Source organism: Ailuropoda melanoleuca, chromosome 11 (assembly GCF_002007445.2).
Source record: "Ailuropoda melanoleuca isolate Jingjing chromosome 11, ASM200744v2, whole genome shotgun sequence".
NCBI classification, from domain to species: domain Eukaryota; kingdom Metazoa; phylum Chordata; class Mammalia; order Carnivora; family Ursidae; genus Ailuropoda; species Ailuropoda melanoleuca.
Window position 1 is genome coordinate 1,105,910 of NC_048228.1, and position 27,466 is coordinate 1,133,375.

A 27,466-nucleotide genomic window follows, 5' to 3' on the forward strand; every position below is an offset into this window, starting at 1 on the left:
CTTTCCCTTGCTGACTCTTGGGTCTCCTGGGGGCCTGCCGCTGCGGTCCAGGCTGGCCCCTAGCGCTGTCCCACCGGGTCTGAAGGCCGGGACTGGGCAAGGGGTAGAGGGTCAGCTAGGCTGACCAGTCCCCCAGCCATGAGCTGCTTCAGGCCTACTGAGGCCAGAATGGATGAGAAACCTACCAAGAGAAGAGCAGGGAGGGCAAAGAACAGGGAGGGGACAGTGGCCAGGGGTGTGACAAGAAAGGCTCTCTGGCTTTGGGTTGGTTTTGATATAGGGACCCTTTCCTCCTCTGCTGGCTCTTATTAAGAACACAACTATTCCACGTGAACCTGCTTCCTACAAACGAACTTCTATTCCACCCAACCGCAGTTCCATCCATTCTGTACCATCCTCCCACCTGACCACCCAGCCATCTATCCATCTGTCTGTCCATGCGTGTACTCGTCCATCCATTTATCCACACTCCCATCTACCCAACCACTGTCCGTCCGTCCATCCATCCATCCATCCATTCATTCATCCATCCATCCATCCATCCATCCATTCATTCATCCATCCATCCATCCATCCATCCATCCATCCATTCATCCATCCATCCGTCCATCCATCCACCCATCTATCCATCCAGCCCTCCGTCCAGTTACTCAGCTACCAGTCTCCCTGCACACCTCCTTTGCCCAATTTGTCTCCGGTGCCTCCTGTTCTGCCTGGCATAGAGTAGGGGCTCCACATTCACCCCTCCATTCAACAAATATTTGCCAAGGGCCTCCGAAGGGTCACACACTGTGCTCGATGCTGAGGCTACACAAGTGAACAAAAAGGACCAAATAAATGCCTCCCTTTGGAGGTTGCAAAGCAGACAAGGGAAGTGCAAGGCATGTCAGCCCCTGACCTGTGCAGATGACGTGAGGCGGGGAGGGAGCAGGAAATGTTTGCTGAAGGTGGCGGGAGGCTTCAGAGCTGGTGGTCAAGGAAGGCCTCGTGAGAAGGTGGCATCTGGGAGGTGAGCAGTCTAGGCGGAGGGAAGAACACATGCAAAGGCCCTGAGGCAGATGGAGGAGCTGCAGGGGCCGTGTGAGGGAACGCAGAGAGCCAGGGGGAGCAGCAGGAGAGGAGGGCAGTGAGCATGGGACCAGAGCTGCAGGTCCTGCTCAGGCTGCAGGTCCCGGCACAAACTTGGGGACAAGCTGGGGCAGCACCTGCTGTCTGCAGAGCTTGAGGGTGTGCGGGGATGGCGTCGGGCCGGGGATGCACTTTGAAGCAGGACGGACAAGACCTGCCATGGACCACAGGGCAGGAGAAAAGCAGAGGCAGAAGCCAGACAGTTGTGTCTGAGCAACGAAGACCGGGGGCGGCGGGGGGCCCATCAGAGACACGAGGGAGCGGCCGCTGTGGGGGTGCAGGGACTGTGTGCGGGGCCTTGAGGGAGGGGGCAGGACGCAGACGCCAGCGTAGGAGGGAAGTGGGCCCTGGAAGGGGCGGGGGCATGCGGTCTGTGGGGTGTCCGGGTGGGAAGCAGCAATGTGCTGCTCGCGGCTCGGGGCTGGATGCTCCCACCCCGTTCCTCAGTCCTCGGAGAAGGACGAAGAAGACATGGTGGGCTTCGCAGCGAGGGCCAAGCCTAGCTCCAGCCAGCACAGGGTGTGCACGGGGTGTGCCCCAGGGGCCATGGACACAGGAGCCGGCCGGAGGCCCTGGATCCTGGCTCTGGCCCGCTCGGTGGAGGCCGAAGGAGGCCCCGTCCCTGCCAGCCTGCTGCAGCCTCCGGGAGTCTCCCCACGCCCAGGCCTGGGCCATGTTTCAGAGGCAGCTGGAAAATCCAGGAAGTGTCCCCCAGACACGAAGCTCCTTCCGGAAAACCGATCACCTGCCGCTGCCTCTTGATTTCTCATTTGGCAGCGGTCCCTGTGTCCCCAGGCGGGGCGCCTCCAAGGTCCGGACCGTGGGGTGGGTGGGAGGCAGGGCCGGCTTCGGCGCTTCGTTGCCGGACTCCGTGGGGGGGGACCAGACGGCTCCCCCCCTCCCCCCCGGCCTGGCCTGGGCTCCCCCTGGCGAGTGGAGGTGCCAGCCAGAGGGGAGCCTGGCTGTGGTAGGGGGCTTGCGGTCTGGGTCGGAGTCAGGAGTCGCTGTTGAGCTGTTTATTGAGCCGTGGGATGCGGGCAGGCGGCCCTCTGGCCCCTGCTCAGCCCCTGTGGGAAGTGCAGGAAGGAGCCCCGCAGAGCACAGGCGGCTTTTCCTCCCATTCAGATGAGGATGGTGTCCTGAGGGGGACACTGGTGGCTGTCAGGTGCATGGAGGTGGCTCTCCTATCTCGGGGATTTGGGGCCTTCTCCAGGGACGCGGGGCTGCTTGTCCGTCCCCTTCCCCAAGACCCGAAGGTGTTTGAAGGCGGTGGGCAGCGTGTGTCCCAGGAAGGGAGGGTCGGTCACATCGCGGATCATGACGACATACTCCCCTGCAAAAGACGGGTGCTCAGACGCGGCCCCCAGGGGCCCCAGCTGCCCAGGCTCCTGCCCCTGCCTCTCTCCAGCCTTGGCTTCTGTCCACCCACCCACCCTTTCTGGGACCCTGGGACCCACTGGGGGCTCTGGGCCTTCTCCTTGGCCGGTGACCCCGGGACCCGGCGGGGGGCAGAGAGCCCCTCACTGCTGATGGGGCTGCATGGCTGAGTGCAAGGACTCTTTTCAAAATACTCCCTATCTTTTTAGGAGAAAAAGAATTTGTTTCCTCTAAAATGTTTTTTTAAACAATGGAGCCTCTTAAGACCCGCGGGCCAGCCAGCTGTGGGCTGGGGTAGGAGGGCCGCCCTCTGGGGTGCGGGAGGAGAAGCGCTTCCCCTCTTGCAGTCTGTGAACCGTCTGCAGGGCTCCAAAGTTGGAGAAACCATAGAAAAGAAAATAAGACATAACAGAAAGTGCGGTTACCATAGAAACCGTCCTCTCCCCGCCCCCGAGCCCAGGGGGCTGGCACCGGAGCGTGGAAAAAGCTCGCTGGGCTGGCCTGGGCTCACACCAGGAATGCGGCCGCTGCTGAAATGGGGCGCAGGAGTCGGCTCGCACCGTCAGAACATTCCAGCGCCCTGGTCTGGAAAGCAGGCCCTCTCCTTACTGCGCCCTGCGGACACCGCGCGTTCCCCGGGACAGGAGGAGAAAGGGCCTCGGCGGCAGGAATTTGCTGGGCTCTGAGTCAGTTCCTTCGGCAACTCGGGGGGCCTGGGAGGGGGCCCACATTCCGCAGCCCGGGGCACCAGGCCTCCCTGGCTGGCCTAGAGGAGACACCGTGCATGGCAACGCCACAGTGTTTCCAAGCAGCGCGGTTTCTAGGTGTTCCCAGGAACACAGCTCCACCAGCCTGCGGCCAGTGGTGCTGGCTGGGGAGCAGGGCTCAGTGGGCAGCGGCCGCAGAACCCAGCCCAGCCCTCGTCTGACCTCGCTCCTGACGCTCTTCTCCCAGAGGCCGGGAGAGGGTCTGGCTGGTGGCCACCCAAGGCCTGGCCCACACGGGCTAGTCGTGGGCCCTGTGCCCGGCGTCCCCACAGAGACGGCGCGGCCCGCATCTCAGGGGGTTGGCCACCCGCTGGCGTTGCCCCTCCCGGTCTGGACACTGCTGCTCTTTGGGGCCTGGTCCTCCTCCAGGCAATCCGTGGGCCCCTCCCAACTTAGTGTGGGGGCGTCCCCCCTGCCCACCCTCACCACCTCCTCCTGGCACTCAGTGAGCTCAGCCCCGGCTCTGCTGGCTGGTCCCACAGTGCCCAAAGGGGAACATGGAGGGCCCTGCCCGGGACCCAGCCCTCCTCCTGCATAAGGTGGGCTCAGGGGCCACGGGCCCTGCTAACACTCCCAAATGCACACGGGGTCACAGGGGGCCCAGACCTGGGGGCCTGACAGCCTTCCAATCAGGACCCTGGACACAAGGAACCGGGGACGTTTGCTTTGCCTGTGGGGACAGAATGTCACCCCAGATGGGTAAACATCCCTCCACCATACCCCCGCCCCTGCCCACAGCCATCTGAAGGGAGGGAGGCTGGAGAGGGCCTTTCGGAGGCCCTGGCCCCATCCACGCCCCCTCCATCTCTGGTGCCTCTGGGGGTGCCTGGGGTGGCGTGGGGGGCGGCCAGGCTGGGAGCTGCCCTCTCTGATCCCCTGGCTTCCTTCGCCAAGATGAGTGTTGAATTTAGGGGCGTGTTCAGGGGAAGGGAGTTTTTCCAAAAGGTCCACAACTATGATACATGTGGATTGTGGGGTGACAGGTGGCCTTGGCCCGCTTGACGGAGTCCTCCTCCCGCCCACCTACCTGGGAAAGCTGCTGCTACTGGCTCGGCCGTGGCCGCCCCGTCAGGCCTGCAGGGAGAAGAGAAGAAAACCCCTGAATGGCCGCCCGAGGCCCCCAAGACGGCAGCCCCGAGAACAGCAGGGATGTTGCAGTCCTGTCCCTCTGAGGCCTCACTTCTGTCTTCTGAGGGCCGGGGGCGCAACCCCTGGGGGCAGCTCTCTGACCTTCGGCCTACACCCGAACGTGCCCACGGACCGAAGCTGGAGCCGGAGCCTCCCAAGCTCGCCCGTTTCCACAGCCCGCACGGCTTCCGTGTGCAAAGGCTGCCCGATGCCGGGCAGGGGAGCTGCTCAGGAAAGGGCCGATGCGCCGGGGCCGCTGCGTCTGGCATTTATATTTCAGTGGCAGCTGGGCTCCGTGGGAGGTGGGTCCGTGGGGCACTGGTGTGTCCCCTTGGGTCCCCCTCAGGAGGACTGAAGGCCACTGTTACCTGGGGGACTCGTGGGAAGGGACAGAAAAGGTAGCAGGCAGAGAGAGGAGGGGTGGGCGCGGACCCCAAGTCTGAGGCACAGAGACCCTCACTTCCGGCCACGGCAGCCACAAGAGGGCCCTGGTGGGCAGCCCAAGGCAGCTCACCAAGCCCGGGGACGCGGTCTGACCGGACCGGAGGTTCTCCTCTCCGTGGTGCATGGTGATGCGTCCGCTCCGCCTGCCCAGGGGGACGTGCCGCGTGCTGGTGAGGACGCCTGGCGCACGTCATCAGCTTCTGCCCTGGGTCAGGCCCTCAGCCTCCTCCCTGCCGTCCCCGCGACAGGGGAGCCCGTGCGGTGTGGCTGCGCCCGAACCCTCCAGCTGCTGGACGCACTTTCCCGGTGGGACGGAGGCCCCGAGCGCGGCGAGCTGGGCTTTGCCCTGAATTATCTATCCAGTGGGACTTGGGGGGAGCTGGGGGACTTCTCCTCGCCCCGCCCTCTGTGGCTGGAGCTTTCCTGTCGTCGGAACCGGGGGTGGGCGTGGGGGTGGAGGACAGGGGCTCCCTGGTATCGGCTCGGCGACCCGCCAGGCTCCGACCCCTTGCCAAGCGTAATTACCACAGGCGTGGTTTGGGTGATAAAAAATTAAAGACAAAAGACTTTAAAATTACTTCATTTCAAGTGGGGGAAAATGGGCCTTGGCCTGGACCCAGGAGCCACGTTACAAATTCTGAAGTGTGGGTGAGGAGGGGAATGCAGATAAATAATTCAGCACTAAGAATAACCGGAGTCTGTCAGCCTGCCAGCTTCCAGAGAAATAGACGGGGTTACAAGAATCCTGAGAGTTTCTGCAGAACCCCCAGGGCTTCGAGAAGGCAGAGCAGAGTTGGGAAAGAGCTGGGAGCCAGTGTGAGGCGATGCCCGAGGCGTAGATTAGCGGGAGGGCTCTCCAAGCTGGGCGAGGTGGGGACACGGTGCCCTAGGGGACCCGGAGTGGGGGGGGATGACACGGTGCCCTGGGGGCCCGGGTGGGGGCGGGTCAAGAGACACACCGCTGAGGGGCAGCTGGAGCCCCGGGCGGCAGCACGAGCTGGGCCTTCTGCTTGAGAGCGGGGATGCCGACCGGGCACGGACTGTGTACCCAGCACCCGGCAGAGCCTCCAGGGTTCAAGGGTGACCAGAGCCGGGAAAGCTGATGGGTCTCCAGGGCAGGCTCAGGAACCGGCGGTGGCTGGGCAGGGGGCTGGGAGCTGGAATGCGGCTGCGGCCCCGCACGGCGTCCTGCGTTTTCTCTTTATCTGCAGCTGGTGTTCTTGTCCTCAAGCTTCCTGTGCTTGGGGTTCCTGGTGTCTGGAATCTGCAGGTTTACGCTTGTCATCAAGTTTGAACACAGTCTGGCCGTCGTTTGTTTCTTCTGTCACATGCTCTCCTCCAGAGCTTGTGAGCCTCTGATGGGGCGCGTGCTTGGCCGAGAGGAGTCATCGGACAGAACGTCCTGTGTGTGACGTTCAGTCTTGCTTTTCTTTCTGGGTTTCGTTTGGGAGCTTTCTACCGCTGTGCCTGCAAGCTCACGGCTCTCCTTTCCTTCCCCCCGTCCCTGCCCACGTCTTTCAGCTCCAGTGGGTGGTTCCACTCCTTCGTGCCTCCCGTGTGCGCCGAGTGTGGCCTGTCTTCCCCGCTGGACACGCACAGTCCACTCACAGCGCTCACGTCCCCGTCTGCTGACTCTCCCATTTGTGTCATTTCTGGGTTGGCTTTCATTGGTTTATTTATCCTTGTTACGGGTTGTACTTTCCTGCTTTCTTTGTGTGCCTGGTCATCTGGGGTCAGATGTCAGACACGGTGAGTTTTACTGTCCCGGCTACTGGATACGTCGTAGTCTTACATTCTTGATGCTCTTCCGTTACTTAGAGATGGTTTGATCCTTTTGGGTCTGGCTTTTATAGTTTGTTAGGTGGGGTTCAAGGTAGGGTTCATTAGTCCCCACTACTAGATACTCTTCTGATGTCCTGTGAATCCGGAGGTTGTCCGGACTGCACCCTGGACCAAGCACTCCCCACAGCCCTGTGTGAGCTCTGGGCAGGACTCTTTGTGACCGTCTCTGCGGTTTTCCCGGCCCGAAGCACGTTCCTCACGCTCTGCAGATCTCTCCAGGACGTGCTCCTCTCCCGTGCTCCCTCCTGCAGACTCTAGCTGCCTTGGCTTCCTCGGACTCCCAGCTCCATCTCTGCCCTTGGGGGGACCCCTGGACCTGCGGGGTCCCCTCCCTGCACCACAGCTGGAAATGCTCAGGAAGTGAGCTGGGGCCTCGCAGGCTGGCTGTGGTTTCCTGGATCTTGTCCAGCTTGTTTCTTGCTTACCTGTGGGGGGCACATCCAGCCCCTTGCTCTTCATTCTGGCTAGAAGCGGAAGCCTGTTCCCGTATCTGTAGACAAACGGAGATGTGGTGCGTGATGGCCGCAGCTCATGTCTCCGTGGTCAGTCCCGAAGGCCTGGGGCTCCCGGTGCAGGGCAGAGCATGAGGCCTCTGCCCCTGCTATCTGGGGAGGTCCTTCGAGGGCCCTCAAATGGCATCTTGTCCTGCCTGCTTGTGGCCCTGTGAGGTGGGTCCTGGTCCTATGTGAATCGTCTGTAGTGAGGTTCCCATAGTGGGTCTCCCAGGCCCCACAAGGCCTTGTGGGCCCCACCTTCCGCCTGCCCCCATGGGATGCACGGCCAAGCTAGCACCAGGAGGGGAACTGGGTGGCCTCCAGCCAAGGTCAACAAGGTAACCCGCAGGCTCCTGTTAGGTGCACAACTAGGTGAGTGGCTCCCCAGTCGAGGGTCCCCTCAGCACAGCTGCCCTGATGCCCCCCCAGGACCCCATGTCTTTCCCCTTCCTTAGGCCCTGAGAATGTCCTATCTGAGCCATGTGACCTTGACAGGCTCTCCTGACCCCACTTCTTCCAGGACAGGTGCGTGTCAGGACTGCACTGAAAAGTCACGAGGCCCCCCAAGGATGTGCCTGGGGACTTTGTCCCACTGGAATTACCATGAGCACGTCTGACCCTAAGCAAAACTGTGAGGCGATGCCCACAGCAGCCTGGTCAGGGCATGGGGGCTACAGGCCAGCTCCGGGACGTGTGGCTTCTCAGTGCTTCTGTGCATGGCCTGGGTGGGGAGAACAAATTGGCAGAGTTGAAGAAATGGCCATGAGTGGAGAGGAAGCCTGAGGCCCGTCAGCCAGAGCCTGGCCCAGCTGGGCTGGAACCTGTGTGCTTGTCCTTTTACTGGGTGGCTGAACAGAGAGAGGCAGCTGGGGAGGGGCTGTCAAGACCCCACAGCCAAGCACGCAGTGAATGGCAAAGAGAAGGGGGTTCCCTTGGGTGAGCTGAAGCTCTCCAATAGCCCAGGGGACCCGGGCCTGTCCTCCCACAGGTCCACCGAGGGACGGACACAGCTGTGGGATTGGTGGCCCTATGGTTAGACAGAGGAGGCCCATTGGCTGAAGATCAGACTGGGAGGCAGGGGGCTGGGGGCACAGGCTCAGGTCTGGGTCAGACCTGGTCCTGACCCTTGTTGTCACTGCTCTTCAAGCTGTGAAGGGGGCACGCTGTGGGGTATGGATCCCCTGACACTTCACCTGGCATGGGACCAATGGGTCCATGGCCCACCCAGGGCAAGAGGGCACAGGGACCCCTTCCCACATCCTGCCTAGGGGAGAGCTTCCTCGTCCAGGGCAATGTGGGTCAAGGCCCAGGATCCTGGCCTCTGTCCACGGTATGTGGGGCTCACGGCTGTCCTCCTGTGCTAATGGGATGTGCCGGCTTAGGGAACCTGGGAGCCATGGAGTCAAGTGCCCGTCAAGACACAGATTAGGGAAACTGCCACCGGAGCTTGTGTGGCTGGCAGAGAAGCTTCCCAGGCTCTCCTGACCTGCTCACGTGGGAAGCAAGTCCCGGGGGCTTTCTGTGGCCCCCACAGAGAGCCCATAAGAAAGTCCCAAAATTAGAACAGTCAGCTAACTGCGGGAGCATGGCTGGCCTGGATCTGGGGCTGAGCTGAAAAGCATTGCACGGCTTCCTGGGGACCCCTGAGAAACAAGAGGTTCAGGGCCACGGGGCCCCAGTGAGAGCCACGGCATGCAGCCCCGGCTTCTCTCCCAGACAGCGCAGCCCTGGGCTGCAGAGAGTGGTCTGCTCTGTGGGGCCCAAGCTCACAGTGGGACTGGGGTTACGCTGCCACCGTGGCCCCTCCACGTGAGGCCTCCCGCACACACAGGTGGGAGAGGGGCGGCAGACGCACTGCAGATTTCGGGAAATCTCAGCCTAGACCTGGGGGGGGCACGTGGGTGGGTGGGGGCTCTAAGGACCATTTGGGGGCCCCTGTCCCCGGTGGGCAGTCCACTCTGGACCCAGAAAGCCCGCAGGGGATGCCTGCTCCCTTGCTGGGGGGGAGTGGCCTGCCGGGCGGCTTGCTGCAGGTGTGGAGGGTTGAGGCCCTGCCGGCTGCCCGCCTCCGTCTGCTGCGGTGGGAAACGTCCCCGCTGTGCCGTGGGGGGGATGAGAGTGGCCAGAGCGCCAGCCCAGCTGTTCCCGCCCAGCCCTCACACCTGCTTCCGTTTATTATTCCTGCTCCGACGAGACAGGGCTCATTTCTCCATCTTTAAAGTTCGGGAGGAAGTAGAGAAAGTCATCAATGCCTATCTCGTGTTTTCCATGAACACACCCAGAGGGGCCGCCAGCCATGGGACAGGGAGGCAGAGGCCGAGCCCACCCTGTGAGGGATCCATGAGCAAGGGAAGGGCGACCCGACCAGGACAGGTTGCAGTGGGGAGCAGAGCCCCGACATGGTGCCTCTTGTCTTGGGAGCTCTCACCCCTGGGGGGCTGCCCCAGGGCCCACCTGAGATCCACCCACCCCACCCCTCGGTGCGCAACAGACCCGCGCGAGTCCCCTTTCCCAGGTGATGCAGGCTGCAACCCAGCGGAGGGGCCCGCACATGCCAAAGGCTGGAGGGCCCTGCGTGCGCAGAACAGGGTTGGGAGGGGTGGCCTGGGGTCAGAGGGGCCTGTGGGCTTCACCCTAGACCTCCTGCAGGGGTTCTTTGGGTCATTGGAGATTCAATTCAAAGCACAAGGCTCCAGCCTCCTGGGCTGCACCCCGTGTAGGTCACAGAGAGGAGGGAGAGGGTGGGGGACACCCAGGATTGGCCCCCAGAGGTGGCCGCAGTGCTGTGGGAGGCCTGTGGCTGCGGCAGTTGCCAGCCAGGCCCAGCCAGGAGCCACGAGGCTGCTTCTCTGTGCCCACGGCCTCGGGCAAGGCTCCGTCCCCAGCCTGTGGCTGTGCTCCGCGGGCCCAGGCCAGGCCTGGCGGCACAAGCTGGACTTCCGGGCTCACGCCCAGCTCTGGCTCTTCACCAGCCGGGCCTGCCTGACTGGACCCCGCATCCCCGCTGGGGCTGGCACCCTGAGCCTGTTCTCTTTGGGTCCCTGCTGACCCTGGAGGCCTCTGCCCGGAGCATCTCTGGGTCGCGGTAGGGCCAGCCAGGGGGGGACAGGACAGTGGCCAGGCCCCAGGGCAGACGAGGGGGAATGGCAGGTGGACCTGTGTCCCTGGGGCAGGGCAACGAGGAGCCCAGGATGGAGGGGATGGGGGCCTGTGTCAGGTGCTCAGCGGTCACCTGCCCGTCCCTGCGCGGAGGGGCTGCCAGCCCCCGCTATCTATTCAAGTAAAAACATTAATTGGCTCCATCTGTGTTGGCCTGATGACTGATTAAATGACTAATCACGGAAGTCTTAATTAAACCCATTTTTCTCTGAGTGAGCAGGGGAGGGGCTGTGCTGGCCAGCGCGCCAGGCTCCGGATGGCCCTGTGCTGAGCCGGCAACGAGCAGTCAGGGGCAAGGTCGCCCCCGAGGCCCTCACAGGCTGACTGGTGGCGTCCCGGCGGGTGGGGCTGCGCACCCCGGCTGCCCTACTACAGAGCACAGGGAGGGGGAATGCCCCGTTTCAGTGGAATTCTCACGGGTGGCTGGGCAACCTCACGGCCAAATTTCCAAAATCGACTCCATCTTTCGCAGCTGACACGATCTCACATCACTCAGGAACTGACAGGGCTCTGTGTCATGTTGTAAAACTCTGTGACGTGCCAGGAATGTCTCTGCAGGAACGCAGCGGTGGAAACTGGGCTCTCCCGGGGAAGAGCGGCAGCCTGGGTGATGCTCTGGGGTCAGCGGGGACCCAAAGAGGAAAGGCTCGGGGTGCCAGCCCCGGCGGGGGTGCGGGGTCCAGTCGGGCAGGCCGGACCGGTGAAGAGCCAGAGCTGGGCGTGAGCCCGGAAGTCCAGCTTGTGTCGCCAGGCCTGGCCAGGGCCCGCAGAGCACAGCCGCAGGCCCCCCGGGGACCCTGGGGTCGGAGCCTCGCCCCAGGCCGTGGGCACAGAGAAGCAGCCTTGTGGCTCCTCGCTGGGCCTGGCCGGCGACTGGCACGCTCTGCCTGGGGCTGGAGAGATGCGCAGTTCCCTCGGCCATCCGTCGCCCTGCCCAGTCCGCGGCCACACCGAGGGGCCCCATCCACGGGCTGCCTCACCCGCAGGCACTGGCTGCCGCCAGGGGCTCGGGGACTGGAGCGGCCCCACCAGAGCTAGGGAGGCAGCAACTCAGGGCCCAGACTCTGAGATGGAGGAGAAGACAGGGCCCTGATGCACGCCATTCCTGGGGGAAAGGGCGTCAGACGGGGCCACACCCTTTCTGGGACCCTGGGACGGCTCAGGACCCTAGTGGGCCCCTCCCCCGTCATCCACACGCAGGCCCCTCCCAGGCTGGGACTTTGCCAGGCAGGGCTGGGTGGGGGTCTGTGTGACAAGGGGCCCCGGGTGGGCTGGGGGCTGAGCCCCTTAGCACTTGGCTGCCCCTGAGTGCCCCCTCCCCTAGGCGGGCACACACCCCAAGAATAAGCAGTCAGAGCACGTGTGCTGGAGGGTAGAAGCTGCTGGGAGTCCAGTGGCCACGGCGTCTGACCGACTCGTCACCTCCCTTCCCTCCACCAGAATGCACGAGGGTGGTTCTTCTTAGGCGTTGGAGATGGTGCAGACCGACGCACAAAGTCGTAAACAAGAGACAAAGGACCTCTCTTCTCACGTAAATTCAAACCTCCGCCAGGCTCCGAAATTACAGGTGGCGAGTCCCTCTTAATCTTCTTCAATCGTTTCTATTGTGTGAGCCTCCTGGATGGTGATAATGGGCTGCTCTGTAGGCAACGTGAGTAGGCGAACAAGTGTGCGGTTTACCGTGGCTTTGAGGGGTCATCGGAGGGGGTGGACAAGGGTCCACAGCTGACCGGCGGCGGCAAGAGGCTCAGCGAGGCCTGTGCTTTCCCAGGGGTCCCCGAGCACGCACAGGTGCCTCCTGTCCATGGGGCCCCTAGGGGGTGAGGGCGCGCCCGAGGCCGTCTTGCCGGACAGCCAGCCCGCGTCAGTAGGCCGCCAGGCCCCAGCCCCGCAGCCCAGCCCCCGGGACCGCTCCCACAGACCCTTGCTCCCCACTCAGGTCACCCCATCTGGACGGCTTCTCCCCCCTCCCCGACCTCGGGGTCTGACGCCCAGATGCCAAAGGCCGCGCATGGCTGGGACATTGGTGTCAGCCCAGTGGTCCGGCCGTCCCAGTGCCCAAGGGACTTCTTGAACCCGGTGCTGCCACCCGCAGGCCACTTGGTGCCCCTAGTCGCTGGCCACTGGGCGGGGGGCAGTGTGTGGTGGGTTTCCGGGTGTGGAAGCCAGCTGGACACAACCCCGTCTTGCCCCCACGGAAATGCTTAACTTTGGGAACCTTGGTTGGAAAGGACGGCGGCTCCGGAGTCGCTGGGGGGTGAGAGGAAGCGGGTAGAGCCGGTGTTCTGGGGATGGTGGTACTAGGGCCCACGGCTCTTTGTCCCTGGGGTTGTTTTGGGCACGGCCCCTTTGTTGCCATAGGGGGAGACGGGGTTGGGGGGCGGTCCCCTCCCACCCTTTTCCCCCACGGCCCCTCCCTCTAGGGGCTCAGTCTAGACTGGGAGGCAGCCAGAAATGCAGAATTCCAGGCTGGGAGGCCCGGCTGGCCTGACGAAGTCTGGGGAGGGGGTATCCGGGGGGAGGGCCGATGGGGCCCTGCACCCCACCTCAGGCCCGCTCCCCATCACAGAAAGTGAAGTCCCAGCGGTGGCCAACCCAGGAAGCCAAGGCGTCTGTGCAGCAGCATCGCAGCCCCAGGAGGCGGTGGCTGCAGGCTAGGTTGGTGCTGGCCAGTGGCAGGAAGCTTCCAGAGCCTCCTCCCTGCTGCTCCCTCCCCCGTGGGTCCTGGCGGCTTCAGGGGCTCACAGTGTCAGGAGCATCTCGTTCCCTTGGTCCCATTCTCGTTCACGTGGAGGTGACTCTGGGGGGAGACCGGAGGGCAACCACACACCCGAGACCTGGCTGCGACCCGGCCGGGGTCAGACCCAGTGTGAAGTCCAGGGCTTCTGAGCTGCCAGAGCCAGCCTTGGTTACTAGAAAGGGTGGTTTTCTTAGAATTCCAAAAGGTGGGCTTTGGGGGTCAAGAGCCAGGTTTGGATGCTGGTGTGGAGAGTTGGTGCCCGAACCAGAGTCAGGAGCTGGTGGGGGGACATCGGGATGGCCCATGTCCCCACAGCAGAGCTGGTAGGAGGGGCGGGGGCAGATGCTGGGGGCCTTGGTCAGGCTCCCCCTCACTCTTCTGTGCATGGGGGCCGGGGGACCACAAGGCACCCAGGTGGGGTAGGGGGACTCGGGGACACAGAGCCAGGGGCCCTGAAGGCAGTTTTTTTTGGGGGGGCGGTGGGGTCTGAGAGAGGTGACATGCCACACGGAGCCTGTTACCAGGGCGGGGGAGGTGGGCTCAGGGGAGCGCTCTGCAGCCATGTGGGGCTTTGCACGTCAAGGCTCAGACCTGCGCCTGCAAACACCGCCCCCTCCAGTCACTGGAGCCACCAGAGCTCACCATGAAAACCATCTCTCCAGGCTTCCTATATGTGGAAGTTGTCAGCGGGGCTGCCCGGAGATTCAGGCTCCCCGGGGAGAAGGGGCAGTAGTCCCCATGAACCTCAGACGGGGGCAGGAATGCGTCACGGCCACGTCACCAGCTCGCAAAGCTCACTCACAGAGATGTGGAACGTTTTGCAGGCAAATGTGCCTTCCTGGGCCTGGAACCCCCTCCCAGTACGAGGACCCTGGGCGGGCCACCCCCTCCCAGCAATGCGATCCCCCCAGTACGAGGACCCCAGTCAGGCCCCTCCCTCCTTTTCCTCAGGAGGACCTGGACAGTGAGGGCCTTCTTGCTGGAATGAGACATGACAGCAGAGCCGTGGGCTGCCGAGTTGCCACGGTGACCACATCAGGCCCCAGCTCTGCCAGGAGCACCCGGGTCTGTGCACGCTGGTGTGTCAGCTTTGGTGGCTTCCCGCCACCGAGACACTGGGTGACTGTGGTGTCTCCACGTTGAGGGTCTTGGCCGTTCTCTCTAAGTCTGTGCTTCCCCAGCTTTTCTGCGGAGCGAGCCTTGTACTTAAGTCACAGAGCGTGACTCACAGCCACACACAAGGGAGGCACCTTCCCCTGGAAACAGCTCATCCCAGCGCTGCCGCGTGAGGGGGATCAAAGGCTTGTCAGCCTGCCGACACCGTGCCAGCCTCCGGGCGTCCCAGCCCGGCCCACGCCCGCTGGCGTCAGCGATGAGCCATGTAATTGCGGGAACGGTGGCAGGCTGCGGCGGCTCGAGACGGACGCCACGGGCCCTCTTCCCATTGCGCCTGAATTTCTCAGTTTCCTCGAGTTTCATTGTCAGGTCTGTGCCCACAGGCCTCTGCTCTTTTGCGTGGCTCTTTCCGTGGTGCCCTGGTTGGTGGCGGGAGGAGAGGTGCGCCCCAGGTGCGCTGGCCTCGGCCTCCGGGGCTGATGGGGCCACACGCACCGGTCAGAGGCCTGCCCTTGCTGGCAGGTGGGCATTCAGAAGGCCTGGCACCCATCCCTGCCGCCGAGGGGCCACGTTCTCCCCGGCCCCACCCACGGTGGGCCCCGTGTGCCCTGCCTCCAGAGGGAGGGCTCCTGTCTTTCAAGAGCAGGTGACTTCTCTCAGAGTCCAAGCACCAGGTTGTCAGGACGTCCTGCTTCCAGCCCCAGGTCTGCTCTGCTCCAGGCGCCACCAGCCAAGCAGCCCGCGGGGGGCTGGCGGGGGCGGGGAGGGGGCGGGCGCTGGCAGCTCTGCACCTGCATCCAGCTCCCCGCGGCTCCCAGGTGCTGGGGGAGCCCGGGGGGAGGGCGGTGAACTCAGTCGGACCCCGTGGCCTGGCAGGGGACACGCTGCTCCCACAAGCAGGTGCCCAGGAAGATTTCTCCGAACGCAGCCTTCCTCCCCGGCAGGGCCATGGGCTGGAAAGAGCGTACGGCTGAGAGGTACTGACGGAGTGCTGTCTCCTTGGCCCCGCGGCGGCGTGCGCGGCCCTGTCCGGTGTGTCTGCTCTGCCACAGGTCAGGCCAGTACGGACCCCGGGCCCGTGGCAGGTAGTGGCTGGTGTGTGGTGAGTCTGTGGCCACCTGGCACACCACAGTGAGGCCTCCCCGGCCTCTGTGCACACTTGAGGAGTGTCCTTCCTGTCCAGCCGGCCCCTGGAGGAAGGACCGGTGCGGCTGTCCCGCCACCGCCATCATCTGAAGAAGGAAGCCGCCCTACTCTGCCCACCTAGGGCCTATCCGAGCCGGTGGCCCAGCGCAGGCCGACCTGGACTGGGGCTGGGCTCCCGTGAGGCAGCAAGCCTGGCCTCTCCTGCTGTCCAGGCCACAGTGGCACCCACAGCCCCTGGCACCCTGCCCTCTGCCCGTGAGGGCACACCGAGCTGGAGAGCACCCTGAGTCGGTCAGCCTCTCCTACCTGCTCCCTCCTGGCAGGTCCTGTGTGTCGGGCATCGTTCTCCCAGGGCCCGGACCGCCACGGGGCCTGCTGTCTTCCTTCTAGAAGGAGTGACGGGGGGAGGAGCCTCAGAGGGGCTCCTGGGCACCCTGGCCTCGGTCCTGGGCAGCGTGAGGGCTGAGCCACGGCGGGGGTGATGGTGGGGAATCTCCCTGCCCTTACCTCACGGAGGTCGTCGAAGAAGAGGATGGGGCTGTACCCAGGCGGTGGGGGCCCAAGGCGGACATCTGAGAACTGGGCCCAACCTTGTTCCACGCGCCGGCAGTCCTCAGGGCCGTGGGGCTCGCATCCCCAGCAAGAGGAGGAAGGGGCTTCTCCTGAAAAGCGAAGGACGGAAAGACCCTTTGCAGCAGCACGAAGCAGAGATCGGAGAGAGCCCTTCCCGTGGCCTCGCCGAAGGGCGGCTTCTGCGGCTGAGCTGGGACCACAGGCGGCCACGTGGGCCTGGGGCACTGAAGCCCTGCTGCCCAGACTGCTGGCCGTGTGGCCATCTCCAGGTGAGTGGCTGGGCCAGGGGCAGGGCCTGGCCCATGACACACCGTGGTCCTGGCGCTCCCTGGCGGGCCCTGGGGCACACAGCCGGCTCCACGCGGGTGTATTTTGGGGCCCGCCGTGAGGGCCCAGCACACCGATTCTTTGGGGATGGGAGGGTCCTGGGTGCCTGGGACACGGTCTGGACAGGCCCCAGGTCAGAGGCCCTGCGCTGGGCCAAGCTGGGCCTCTCCTGCACGGTTTGCCTGGAGAAGGACATTTCTACTTCATGGCTGCATGCTATGGGTGACATCAGGCCACATCTGTGACAAGTGTGGAACATGGAAGCCGCTGGCAGCCCCCAAGCCCCCAGAAGGGCAACAGCCTCCAGGAGACCCCCGAATCCTCTGGCATCTAAGAATGGCAGTGGGCTGGGCTCGGCCTTGCAGCATGTAACCCCACTGCGGACCCTGTCCATGCTGGCTTTCTCCCCCCTCCTGGTGTCCCAAGGTCTAAGGGGGATGGGGCGTTTCCTTCCGCGGTCCCCTCCCCAGGCTCCGTCCTGCTGGCAGGTGGAGCTGTGCCCGGCTGTCCCTTCCTTCTGTCCCATGCACAGGAAGCTGGCAGCTGAGATGGGGTTGTGAGGGTTGGTGCAGGGTTGCCAGGGCTGTGCCCCCAGCACACATGCGTCAGGACCAGTTATCCCGCGGGGGCAGGGCTCCCAGCTCTCCAGACCGACCCAACCTGGCCGGCGCTCACACCTCGTCAGGGAGAAGCCACCAGCAGGAGTGGTCAAACCTCAGGGAGGCGGCTGGATGGGGCTGTGGGGACAGCCCGAAGCAGGCAAAGCAGGCTGCGTGCTCCCGCTGAAGGAGTCTGCAGGGAGGCCCAGGGGGGAAGGAGGGGTGGGTGGCAGGCCGGCTGGACGGGGCCCAGGGGCTGTAGGCATTAAGGCCCCTTCCCTGGAGCCCAACTTCTGCGGATGGGCCCCAGAAGTATTTCCAAATCACAGGTAGGGAATTATTTCTCTCAGAGGTGTCTTCATTTCATCGTTACGGCGCATTATAAAAAGTGAAGTCTGTCCTTCTGCAAGGACATTCTTTAACACCCTTCTCTCCATTAGCTTCTGCTGTCCTCGCGCTATTCATGTCCTGGGCAATGACGGGGCCGCGTGGCTGATGGCATAATTTCTATTCCCGAGCACGCAGACTGCTTCCAGGGGGCTCAAGTGGAGCTGATTGCCTCCGGACAGTAACGACCCTGGCTCTGGACCCTAGACCCCATCCAGGTGGCCACGCAAGAATGCGTCCCGGATGTGCCTCGGACAGCAACATGCTGGTTCCTGGGGTGGGGATGGCGGGGGGACGGGCACACCCAGCCTGGAGCTCATCACCTCCCTCAGCTCAGGGCCAAGCAGCGGCAGGCAGATCCTCCCAGAAATCTCTGGGCCTCTCTGAGCAGAGGTTCTGCCATGACAGCCACTGGGTGAGGACAAGCCGGGCCCAGAGAGCCAAGGGTGCTGCTGTGCTGACCTCTACACTCTGCCTGGTGGCACGAACGTCAGCGAACTCAGCAGGTCCCATGGGCAGGGTGGCACGGGGACAGCCAGCAGCAGTTCAGTAAGACCGCGTCTTCTAGCCACAGGCTTGCCGTCTGCCGTCGCCCGGTGCAGGAGGTTTCCCTCCGTGCCATCCATTGTCCGAGGACGAGAGACCCCTTCTTGTCCAAACTGAGAGGAACCCAAGGCCAACGACCTTAAACTAAAGCAGCCATGTGTCTGAGTGCAGGGCAGGGGTCCTCTAGATTTGGCCTGCTCGGGCCCAGGGGGCCTCTGGGGCCTCCTGGACTCAGGGCGCCACGGTTCCTTCCCTGCATACGAGGGCCCCTTCCGCACATCGTACAGTGACCGCACAGGGCTCACACACCTGACCGCCCCCCGCCGTCCCCACTTCTCAGATGTGACGTCCAGACCTGCTGCCACCTTCTCAGGGATGGGCACCCCTGGTGGTCGGGGCACAGCCCAGCCTGGCCAAGCCCAGTCCCCGCATGCGGGCCCCTCCTCCCGGACACGGCCCCGTGGCCTCCACGTGGTAGCTCAGCTTCTAGCTGTTCTGCTTGTGAGTTGTGCCGACCGGCCAGGCCTGCCGTCCCTGCCACCTGCCCGCGCGGACTGTGGCCCAGGGCGCCTGTGGGGTGGACGGTGTCTCAGCCTGGCCGGAAGCCCCCACTAGAGTGTGCACCTGGCCCACGGAAGGTCGGGCAGAGGCCCTGCAGACCCTGCGCTGCTCCTGAGAGAGAATAGGGCTCTCTGGGCTGCTCAGGAGTTTAAAATCCACTTCAAGCTGCATCAGCTCGGGGTGCCGTCGGCCCGGGGGGGAGCAGGCCTGTCGGCTCAAAGCGTCCCAGGGAGAGTTGAGACTCTGGGTGTCCCCAGCCCTAACATCAGTGCACCTTGCCTGGGCCCGCACTGCTCCTGGGCATCAGGGGCCACCGCTGACGGCCCCGCCCCCACTGCCTCCGTGGGTGCACAGCCAACGCTGCGGCCCCATCCACACCCCCTTGGGTGGGCGCCTCACTGCCCATGGAGGTGAGCACCACGCTGGCCCAGCTCCAGCCTCTTCGGGGTCACACTCCCCGCCCCCGTTCCTCGCAGGAATCTCCACGTGCTGCCCCCCAGACGGGGAGGGAGCTCTGGGTCCCCCCAGACCCCCACTCTTGCACGCTCCACCAGAAACATGGGTGACAGCCCTGATTCTGCCTCTCCCTTCGCTGGGCTTCCCCCAGTCCTGGTCTCTCCGCAGTCGCCTTCATGGGGCCCGCCCTCACTCCCAGCACACGATTCACGGCGCAAGGTCCCTGCCTGCGCCAAACTCCCACAGACTTTCTCCTGTGTCCCGGTGCTGCTCCCAGTACTTGCTGCACCTCGTCCCAGCTCGTGCACCTGCCACTCGCCGAGCCTCTGGACACTTGGCCCCTCCAGCCTCTGCTTACACCCTGACCCGGGGCATCGTTGAGGTACCACGTCCAGGCGGTCCTGCCGCTGCGGCTGCCCACCTTGCTGCCACAGGTTGGCCACGTGCTCCCCTCAGCCTCCCGCCCCCCGCAGCCCCTTCCTCATCCTGTCTGCTCTGTTGGCAGGCGACACCCAGGGGATATGTCAGACCACGCTGCAGAGACACCGGCAACCCCCCTCCCCAGCCGCGCTCCCGGCCAGAGCCCCCACCGCTCTGAGACGGCTGCCTCATGGCCTAGCAGACTCTTGGTGCATCTCAGCCTTCTCCCCCACCTGGGTGCCGCGGGCCCCGAGGCAGCGGCCAGAAGCCAGGGTCCCGCCATCCCTTCCCGCTCCAGGAGGGGCAGTGCTCTTGGGTGAGGGTTCCGCCTTGCCCTGTAGGGGCCCTTGGACCTGGTCCCGGCCACTCTGGGGGCCACCCCCCCCCAGCCAACCTGCGAGGCAGGGCCCCAACCCATAGATGCTGACTCCAGTTCTCAGGAGTTATTTCCAAAGCCTTTATGTCGGTTTTAATTATCAGCAAGATAAAGGTCACTGCTGCCTCCGGGGGCGGGGTGGGGGTGGGGGACTGGGAACGGGCTGCCCTGCGCGGGAGATCGGCGCTTGACCTCTCTGGGAGGAAATGCCGATTAATTATCTTTTTACAGCCAACTCAATTACACTCCCTAATCACCTGTGTAGGACATGGAGACAAAGGCGGAGCGGCCGCCTGAGTAAACAAGCCTCACGGAGGCCGGGCCTCAACCGTCACACGGCTGCCGTGGGCCCAGGCAGAGAGCCAGCCACGGGCTGGAATGTTTTCTTCATTTAAGTGAATCAAAAAAATAAAATGTTATCGGCCCTAAGGGGCCGAGGGCTGCCTCACGTGGAGGTGACCAGACACGCCGCATTAGTCTTTAGGGCGGGCTCAACTAGCGGAGCAGCCGGCTGCCTCCAAAGGCACAGCGGTCTGCCTGGACAGGACTCGTGGGCCAGGGTCTCCGAGACCCAGACGGAAGGCAGGCAGCGTGAGTGCTGGGCAGGGCTGGGCGGGCCCCCTCGGGCCCCTCTCAGACGGCCCAGGTCGCCAGGCAAGGGCTCCGTCTAGGCCGCGTGCCCCCCGCCCAGCCGTCCATTTGTCCAGGGGGGCTGGCCCGATGGGGCCCCAGATGTTCTCTTGGACGCGACCACGGGGCAGGACCTACGCAGCCCCAGGAACCCCTGCCAGGAGCTCCCCACCCCTGCCCCCGCCCCCCGCGTCCACGCAGGCTGCCCCCGGGGTGGAGGCGCCCAGCACCCGGGGAGCCAGCCCAGACGCAGATGGTCCTCACAGGGGGCGCCTAAGGTCGAATCCGGACTGCAGGCCTGGGGCGCGGTTTGGTTCAGGGTTTTATCCAGAGGCTTTCAAACTTGACAGTTTCCCAAGGAGCCCGTGTGAGGACCAGGCCAGCAGGGAGCTCGTGGCCGGGCCTGGCCGGGGAGGCTTTCAGAACCCCCAGCCCTGGGGCGGGCAGTGCAGACCAGGAACCCTCCGCCCCTCGGGCTGTGTTCAGCAGGGCTCATGCTGGGCCGCAGACTGTTCCCAATGAGGAACCTGACACCTGCCTTCCCCTTCCTTTACTGAAGGGTGGAAAATGGACTCGACACAGAGCCACTGTCCCTGTCAGCCCACGACCTTTCTGGATGCTCAGAAAACAAAGGACGCAAGCCTGAGCACTGTGGCACTGCCCTGTCCGCTCCTATGCGTGTCCTTTGGAAGAGGGCTGTATGTCCTGTGCCCCCCTAGTGGCTAAGGCGTCCCCTTTCCCCAGATGTCACCAGAGGCTTCCTGCTACACTGAGGGCACGCTGCTGTTCCCAGACTCCCTCCTGGAGTCCCATTGTGCTGGAATTGCAAATGGGACACGAAAGAGGAGGTGATTCTGCGGGCAAACCGGAAGGATGGGGGCATGGATGGGGGGGTTCTTCCTGAGCTGTCTCTGATGGCCCCCAACTCCTCGCCTCCAGAAGCTCCCCCAGCCCGGCTGTTTGTACCAGGGGCCGGAGTGAGGCTGGGCCGCCCCTGAGAACACAGATGGGGACAGCAGCCCCAGAGGGCTGAGGCGGGCAGCCCACCGCCCACACAGGGCACCTCCCCCCGGCGGGAGGAGGGTCAGTGCTTCTCATCTTCCCGAGGCAGCTCAGCCCGAAAGCCTCTCCCAGTCTGGGTGGGGAGTGGGAGCCCCTAGGAGCGCCCAGGGGATGTGGGGCTGGACCCGGCGGCTGAGCTCACGGAGTCCGGGCGTGGCCAACTGCGGGGGGGTGGCGGGCTGTGCGTGGACTCAGAAGTTGCCACGGCAGCCCTTCTGCCACCTGGACGCTGCCTGTCCCAGAAGGACTGGCCGAGAGCTGCTCTGTGCACGGCAGTCCTGGAGGCTCTCAGGACGGGCGTGCGCAGAGGTCTCGAGGGCCACCAAGGGGCCTGGATCACCCCAGCTTTCCAGCATGAGGGCCACCCGCAGGGGCCCTCCGCTGGGGCCGGTCCAGACGTCGGAGGTCTCCAGGGGCGGTGGACCTTCCAAGTGAGATGGAATTGGCCTTGGGTGAGGTTGTGTTCCTCCTGGCAAAAGAGAGCTCCCTGCCCTGCGTTCTTCTGGGGAAGGGTGAAGGGTATTTGCTGTGTCTCCAGGAGCGATTGGGTGAGGGCGAGAGAGCCACAGGCCAGTGGCCTTTACAAGGAGAAGGAAGCTGGATCTGAGGCCGCCAGAAAGGCTTTGCGGGGCTTGCAGCCCGCCAGCCGCGTATGCGGTGAGGGGCCGGGCACTGAGGAGCTGGCCGTGACCGGGGTGTGAGCACACACTTAACACATCACCTCACACGTTCTCAGCACATAGGTGCATGCAGTTTGCACACGAGAGCACGCGCAGAAACACTCCTATGGGCCGCCTCATGCTCACACACACACCGGCAGGCGCACACTCGGCCTCACCTGGTGTGTGAGCTCCCACACGCATGCGCACGCCTGGCCCACGTCCTCCCAGTCCTGGAGCGGGTCCTCAGCCATGCCCCAGACCTGCTCCGCTAGCCGGCCCTGGGCATCTCCCTGCCAGCCCAGGCCCCGACTCTGCCCGCCATGGGCGCCTGGGCCCGGCCTGCCCCACACCCACCACGGCCCAAGACAGCAGGGACCCCAAGCAGACCCCTCCCTGGAAACTTCGCCAGGGGATCCTGGACAGGTCAGGGTGCAGGGTGCCCCCCTGGACTCTTGCCCTCCTCAAGTCTCCTGCCCAAAGCAGTTCCTGAATCCCAGGGGCCACACCCTGAACCAGGAGAGCCCCATGACCCTACCGGCTGGTGCAGGGGCCTGATCTGAGCACTGTGCCCACTCCCAGTGGACGGAGAGCTGCAGGCAGCACTGGGGCAGACAAGAGGAAGGCCACAGGTCCCGTGACATGGGGTGAGGGCAAGCAGGGCTCTGACCGCCGGAGACCAGGAGGCCCTGCTGGCCGGTCCTAGGAGGGAGAAGGGCTGCACAGGGGCAGCTGGCCAGGTGGGATGTGTTCCCTCCACTTTGTGGCTCAATGGTCAGAGGCTTAACCTGAGGCAGATCAGGACACAAATGTAGTCTCCGTCCCTGCCTGGCCTGGTGGCTGTAGGTGGTCTGGGGCCCACCCTGGCCCAAGCAGGTCTTCCTCTGCGGTGTGAGCATGGAGACTGTCCTGGGGAGCCCCCCAGACCCCCCCTGGAATAGGCCTCCAAGGCCACAGGCAGGATGAGAGAGAAATCCGAGCCATCTCTGCGCCTAGTTCTAGAGCCGGGTTTGCTCCTGCAACAGCAGCCGTCCCCTAAGGCACAGCCTCAGCACCAGCAAAGCCTGATGGAAGTCCAGGCCGGTCTGCCTCCCTCCTTTCTCTCCAGGGGCCCCCAGAGACCTGCTGCTTGGGGTCCTGTGCGTGCCCAGGGGGTTCCTGCTCTGTGGCAGGTGATCACGGCCCCAGGCCAGGGGCTGAGAAGGGCTACCATCTCAGGTCCCCGGACCACCCACGTGGCTTCAGGCAGACACGCCCCCTGGCGTTTGGGTTCATCCCATTGGTCTCGGCTGCACTGGCCTTGGAGGGGCGGTGGTACGTGTTTGCACTTGTCTGACCATTCCCTCTGCACGGCAGGATTCCTCGACAGGAAACTGACGCACAAATTTCCCTTTAAAAATATGGCTCTTTCATGCTAGCTACTCTGCCATAATTAACCACAGACAATTAATATTAAAACGTGTTACCACCCCAAGAGGCAATGAAATTTCCAGAAGTTCCCTGCTACACATTCTGTCACTTTTATTGCCAAAATTGGATTAGCGGCAAAGGGCACCTTGATTTTGAAAATCATCTTACAGTATGGATGACTCTTCGTAGATCCCATCTGATGAATGCTCAAAACCATTTGTTCCACAAATGGAAAAGAGGGACCACTCACATCAGTTGGAAACATTCCCTGGGAGGGTTTTGTGCATTTAAAAAATAAAGAGAGAGAGAAGCAATCTGAGGTTCTCTCCCTGCTACAGCTTTATTAGCTTCCCAAATCCAATTTACGGGGGATTGTCTGGGCCCCTGGGCTCCCCCGCCTGACAATGTCCCCACAGCAATTATCAGCACCTGCATTAGGACTCAATGGGCCTAAATTGCCAGGGGGTGAGCAGACACCCCACTGACGGCAATTAACATAAAAGGGCGCTACCGTTTAAAGCTGTGGGTGGGAATTACAAAAGGTTAAGCGTCTAAATATAAAAATCTTTTTGAATATAACATCAATGTGCTTTGTTACTAAAACGTGGGTGCTGTAATTTCACCAAAATAGGGTTTAGGAAACCTGCCGATCATCCACGCCCATGAAATCGCCCGTTCTTCTCAACGAAAAGCAAATCGTCTGTTCAAAAGTTAAAACAATTCAATGACTGAAATATTTCATATCAACAAAATACCCGATACTGACTTTCACAGTTACACGTTGCTGACATGAGGCCTCTGGAAAGAGAAAGTGTTTTCTCTCTTCATTTTACTTATTTGTGTAATTGGAAACCATGGTTTTAGAGTGTTTACTTTCTTAACTGTGGGTTGGATGGGTGAGGAAAGGGCCGAGAAGTTGGTCCCCGTGGGGCCTGGGCCAGGGCGAGGGCCGCGAGCTGGAAGGCGCCGGCGTCTAGCTCCACGTTCTCGGTGGCCGGAGACGCCAGGTGAACGCGGCTGGGGAAATCTGGGGGAACGGCGGGGCAGGTGGACCCCCTGTGGCTGCTCCGCCGTCCGGGGACGGTGCTCCACGTACCCCCCGGTGTTGGCACAAGAGCTCAAGAACGTGTGGAAACGCGGATACTTGCTTTCAGGTGTTAGATGACGCCCGCTCTGCCTCCCTGCAGGGCAGATCTGGCCCCTTCCCTCCCTCCTCTCCCAGGCACCCAGCCTCCTGGCTGCTGAGAACGGAAACTCTGCAGGGCTCAACGATTTGGCCGTGAGGTGGGCAAGGACATCCTGTTGAACTGGCGCATCCTTCCCGCTGGGCTGTTGGCGCATGGCGCGCAGGGCCTGACGGTGCCCTCCCAGCCAGCCCCCAGCACTACTCCCAGGGGCCAAGGCCGCAGAGGAGGCCTGCCAGGTGTCCTGTGATGCTGAGCCCAGCATGAAGGCTGCTTGGGGAGCAGACCTGGTAGCCAGCCCCCCGCCCCCGCCCCGCCTTTGCCTACCCCTTCGATTAGGGAAGGGGACCCCGTGTCCAGGACCAGGGTGGCTGCCGCACTGTTTCTTAACCGTGAGCGAGCCCTGAGACAGAGAAGCAGGGCAGGGCAGGGCGTGCGGTGTCGGCTCCAGCCCGCCCACCACGGGCTGGAGCTCCCTGCGGGCCTCAGCAGCTCCTGACGCTGTGGGGCCCGGTGTCCCGCACTTCCCACTGGTCTAACACACTAAGCTTCTTCACCTCCGGCCCCGGTTTCACCAAACCCGTCAGTCACTGCCTTGCCGCGCTGTCGTGGGACAGGAGGATGAGATCGAGGGGCACGGCGGGTTACACGCAGGAGACACTTCCTACAAAGAGATGCAGAGGGAGGGCACCTGCCTCGTCCCCGCCTGGCTGGGAGATGTCCTGGCCCCAGTCTATTTCAGGCTCGTATTGACTGATCTCTCGGCCTGAAGCCCTCCTGGCTGTGGTCTCTGCCCCGCACTTTGGAGGCCCGTCCGTGGGTCCCGGCTGCAGGCTGGGTGCTGCCAGTGGCTGCTCCCGAGACTTCCCGATGCGTTGCGGCAAGCGCCCACGGCGGCCTCGGCAGGCGGCACCCTCCGCACCTCGAGGCCGCACATGCGGCTGTCACCCAGGGAGGCAAAGGCGGCAGCTCCCGGCTGGAACCTCTGACTCGCTGCAGGCTTGAACGGGGCTCAGGGGTCCCTGGCGAAGGTCTGGCAGGAGGAAGAGAGGTGGGATCCGGGAGCCACATGAGAAAGCGCCGTGCCAGGCCAGGGGTGAGCGTGAGAACAACACAGTTTACGGCTTGGCTTTGAGAATACAGACGTTCACTCGTACGAGGGAAAGAGTCCTGACTTTTGCTCCCTGTATGCGTGGGGGCTGCCAGGGAATGTCACACTTTTTGCTGTCTTTCAGCATAATGGATAGAGAACTTACAAGTTAAAGATATCTATCCCCTTTAGTCACAGAATAAGCCGCTTCATTAAAAAAGAAAAAAGCCTTGCCTACTTTCCGCCCAAGCAGCTCTGTGTCCCCCAGGGGCCGTTTGTGGGTTTTCCTGGCTGGCCTGGGGGTCTCGCGCACTGCTGGGCTGCCCCCAGCGGGCACCTCCCAGGCTCCACACAGGAGCCCCGTGGTTAAGTTGTCACCATCCTGGGGCTGTCTCTCGCGTATGGCCGACCCCATCCCACCCGCAGCAGCGCTGAAATTTGCAATGCCGTCATCTCCTCTTCGCAGAAGGCACCAGAGGGCAGCCGGCCAGCCCGTGTGCCCGTGACCCGGAGCAGACCCAGGCTCCCTGCCAACACGTCTGGAGGGCTCGCGTGCTGGTGGGGCTCCGGGTGCTCTGGGGCAGCTGTGGGGACAGGACACTGTCAGTGTGAGTGTCCTCCAGAGAGTCCGGGGGTGGACTGGTCCCCATGAGAGGAGCAGAAGCACGGTGGACCCTTCCTGACCCCTGGGCCGGTGTGCGCGTCGCTGGCGTGCCACCTTGTGAGGGGGCAGGAGAGGGTCACCGTGGGGCGGGTGATCTTTGGGGCAGAGGTCGCTTGTCATTTTACAGAAGAGGAGGCCTGTGCAGAGAGGCTCAGCCAGAAAACGGCAGAGAAGAGCGACCACGCGGCTGGCGTCTGCCCCCGATGCACTGGCTAAGGACCCGGGCCTCGGCTTGGGCTGCGGGGCTTCCAACGGCGGCTGGGATGCCCGCAGAGCTCGGACCTGAGCGGTTCTCACCAAACCAAAGGCATGTCCCCTGGTCTAATGCAAAGGTCATTTTCTGCGGCGCCACAGCCCCACCCAGCAAAGCTAGAAACGTCTCTGAACGTGCTGTCAGCTGGAGACCAGCCCCGTGAGCATGGGGTGGGGCCCGCTCCCTGAGCAGCGAGCACCCCAAGCCTGCACAGCGGGCCCGGCCCAGGCCGCCTGCACCAAATATCAAGGAGCAGACGCGGGCCCCCCTTTCTGGGCCTGGTTTCCACGGAGACCTCATTACAGGCTCTGAAATCTCTCTTGGTGGAAGGCGTGGCGCCCAGCGAGTGTTTTTATGCGGAAATATGAGAACCGTTCTGCCCTGCGGTGTAAAATTGCTTCTATAAACTGAGCTGGAAGCAGACGAGGGGTCGTGGCCAGGCCCCCCAGGGCTCCATGCCACAAGCCTCAGGGCCCCCAGCTGCCCCTGCGGTGTGGGGCTCCCCTCAGAGAGGGCCCAGGCCTGGGTCTCGCCATGGGCCTTGTCACAGCACTCGGGAGCACCGGTCTGCCGGGTCCAGGGCTGGGACCCTAACTGCGGGGACAAGCCCCTCTTTGAAGGGCCGAGGACAGCGTGAAGGCCCCCACAGCTAATGTGTGCGTGAATTTGCCCGATGGGGACCCCTGGGCCCCGTTTACTGAGCTTGCCGTGGTCCCCAAGGATCTGGTGCAGCTGTTTCCTGCGGTGAGGGCGGGCACAGGGGACCGGGCGGGACTCCACGGCTCTGGTGGGACGCCTCGGGGTAACGCAAATGTTCCCCCCATCAAGACGAAGGCCGTGGGACTGCGACGCATCGGGTTGTGTGGGAGGACCCACGGGCCCGGACACGGTGAACGGCAGAGACGAAACTCATTTACCTCCTCAGCTC

General features: G+C 63.4%; 1 protein-coding gene across 1 annotated transcript in view; it reads right to left on the reverse strand.

The window, feature by feature from the left end:
* Positions 1 to 339: 339 nt before the first annotated feature.
* Positions 340 to 27,466, reverse strand: part of MORN1 (MORN repeat containing 1) — a 55,618-nt gene continuing 28,491 nt past the window's right edge. Inside the window, exons 11-19 of the mRNA XM_034672032.1 lie at positions 25,990 to 26,205; positions 25,333 to 25,524; positions 24,221 to 24,374; positions 15,849 to 16,410; positions 15,648 to 15,727; positions 6,749 to 7,176; positions 4,915 to 5,056; positions 4,300 to 4,346; positions 340 to 2,461 (exon numbers count right to left, since the gene is read on the reverse strand). Of these exons, the coding sequence (XP_034527923.1) occupies positions 2,313 to 2,461; positions 4,300 to 4,346; positions 4,915 to 5,056; positions 6,749 to 7,176; positions 15,648 to 15,727; positions 15,849 to 16,410; positions 24,221 to 24,374; positions 25,333 to 25,524; positions 25,990 to 26,205 (1,970 nt within the window). The 3' untranslated portion in view covers positions 340 to 2,312. The remainder of the gene's footprint in view (positions 2,462 to 4,299; positions 4,347 to 4,914; positions 5,057 to 6,748; positions 7,177 to 15,647; positions 15,728 to 15,848; positions 16,411 to 24,220; positions 24,375 to 25,332; positions 25,525 to 25,989; positions 26,206 to 27,466) is intronic.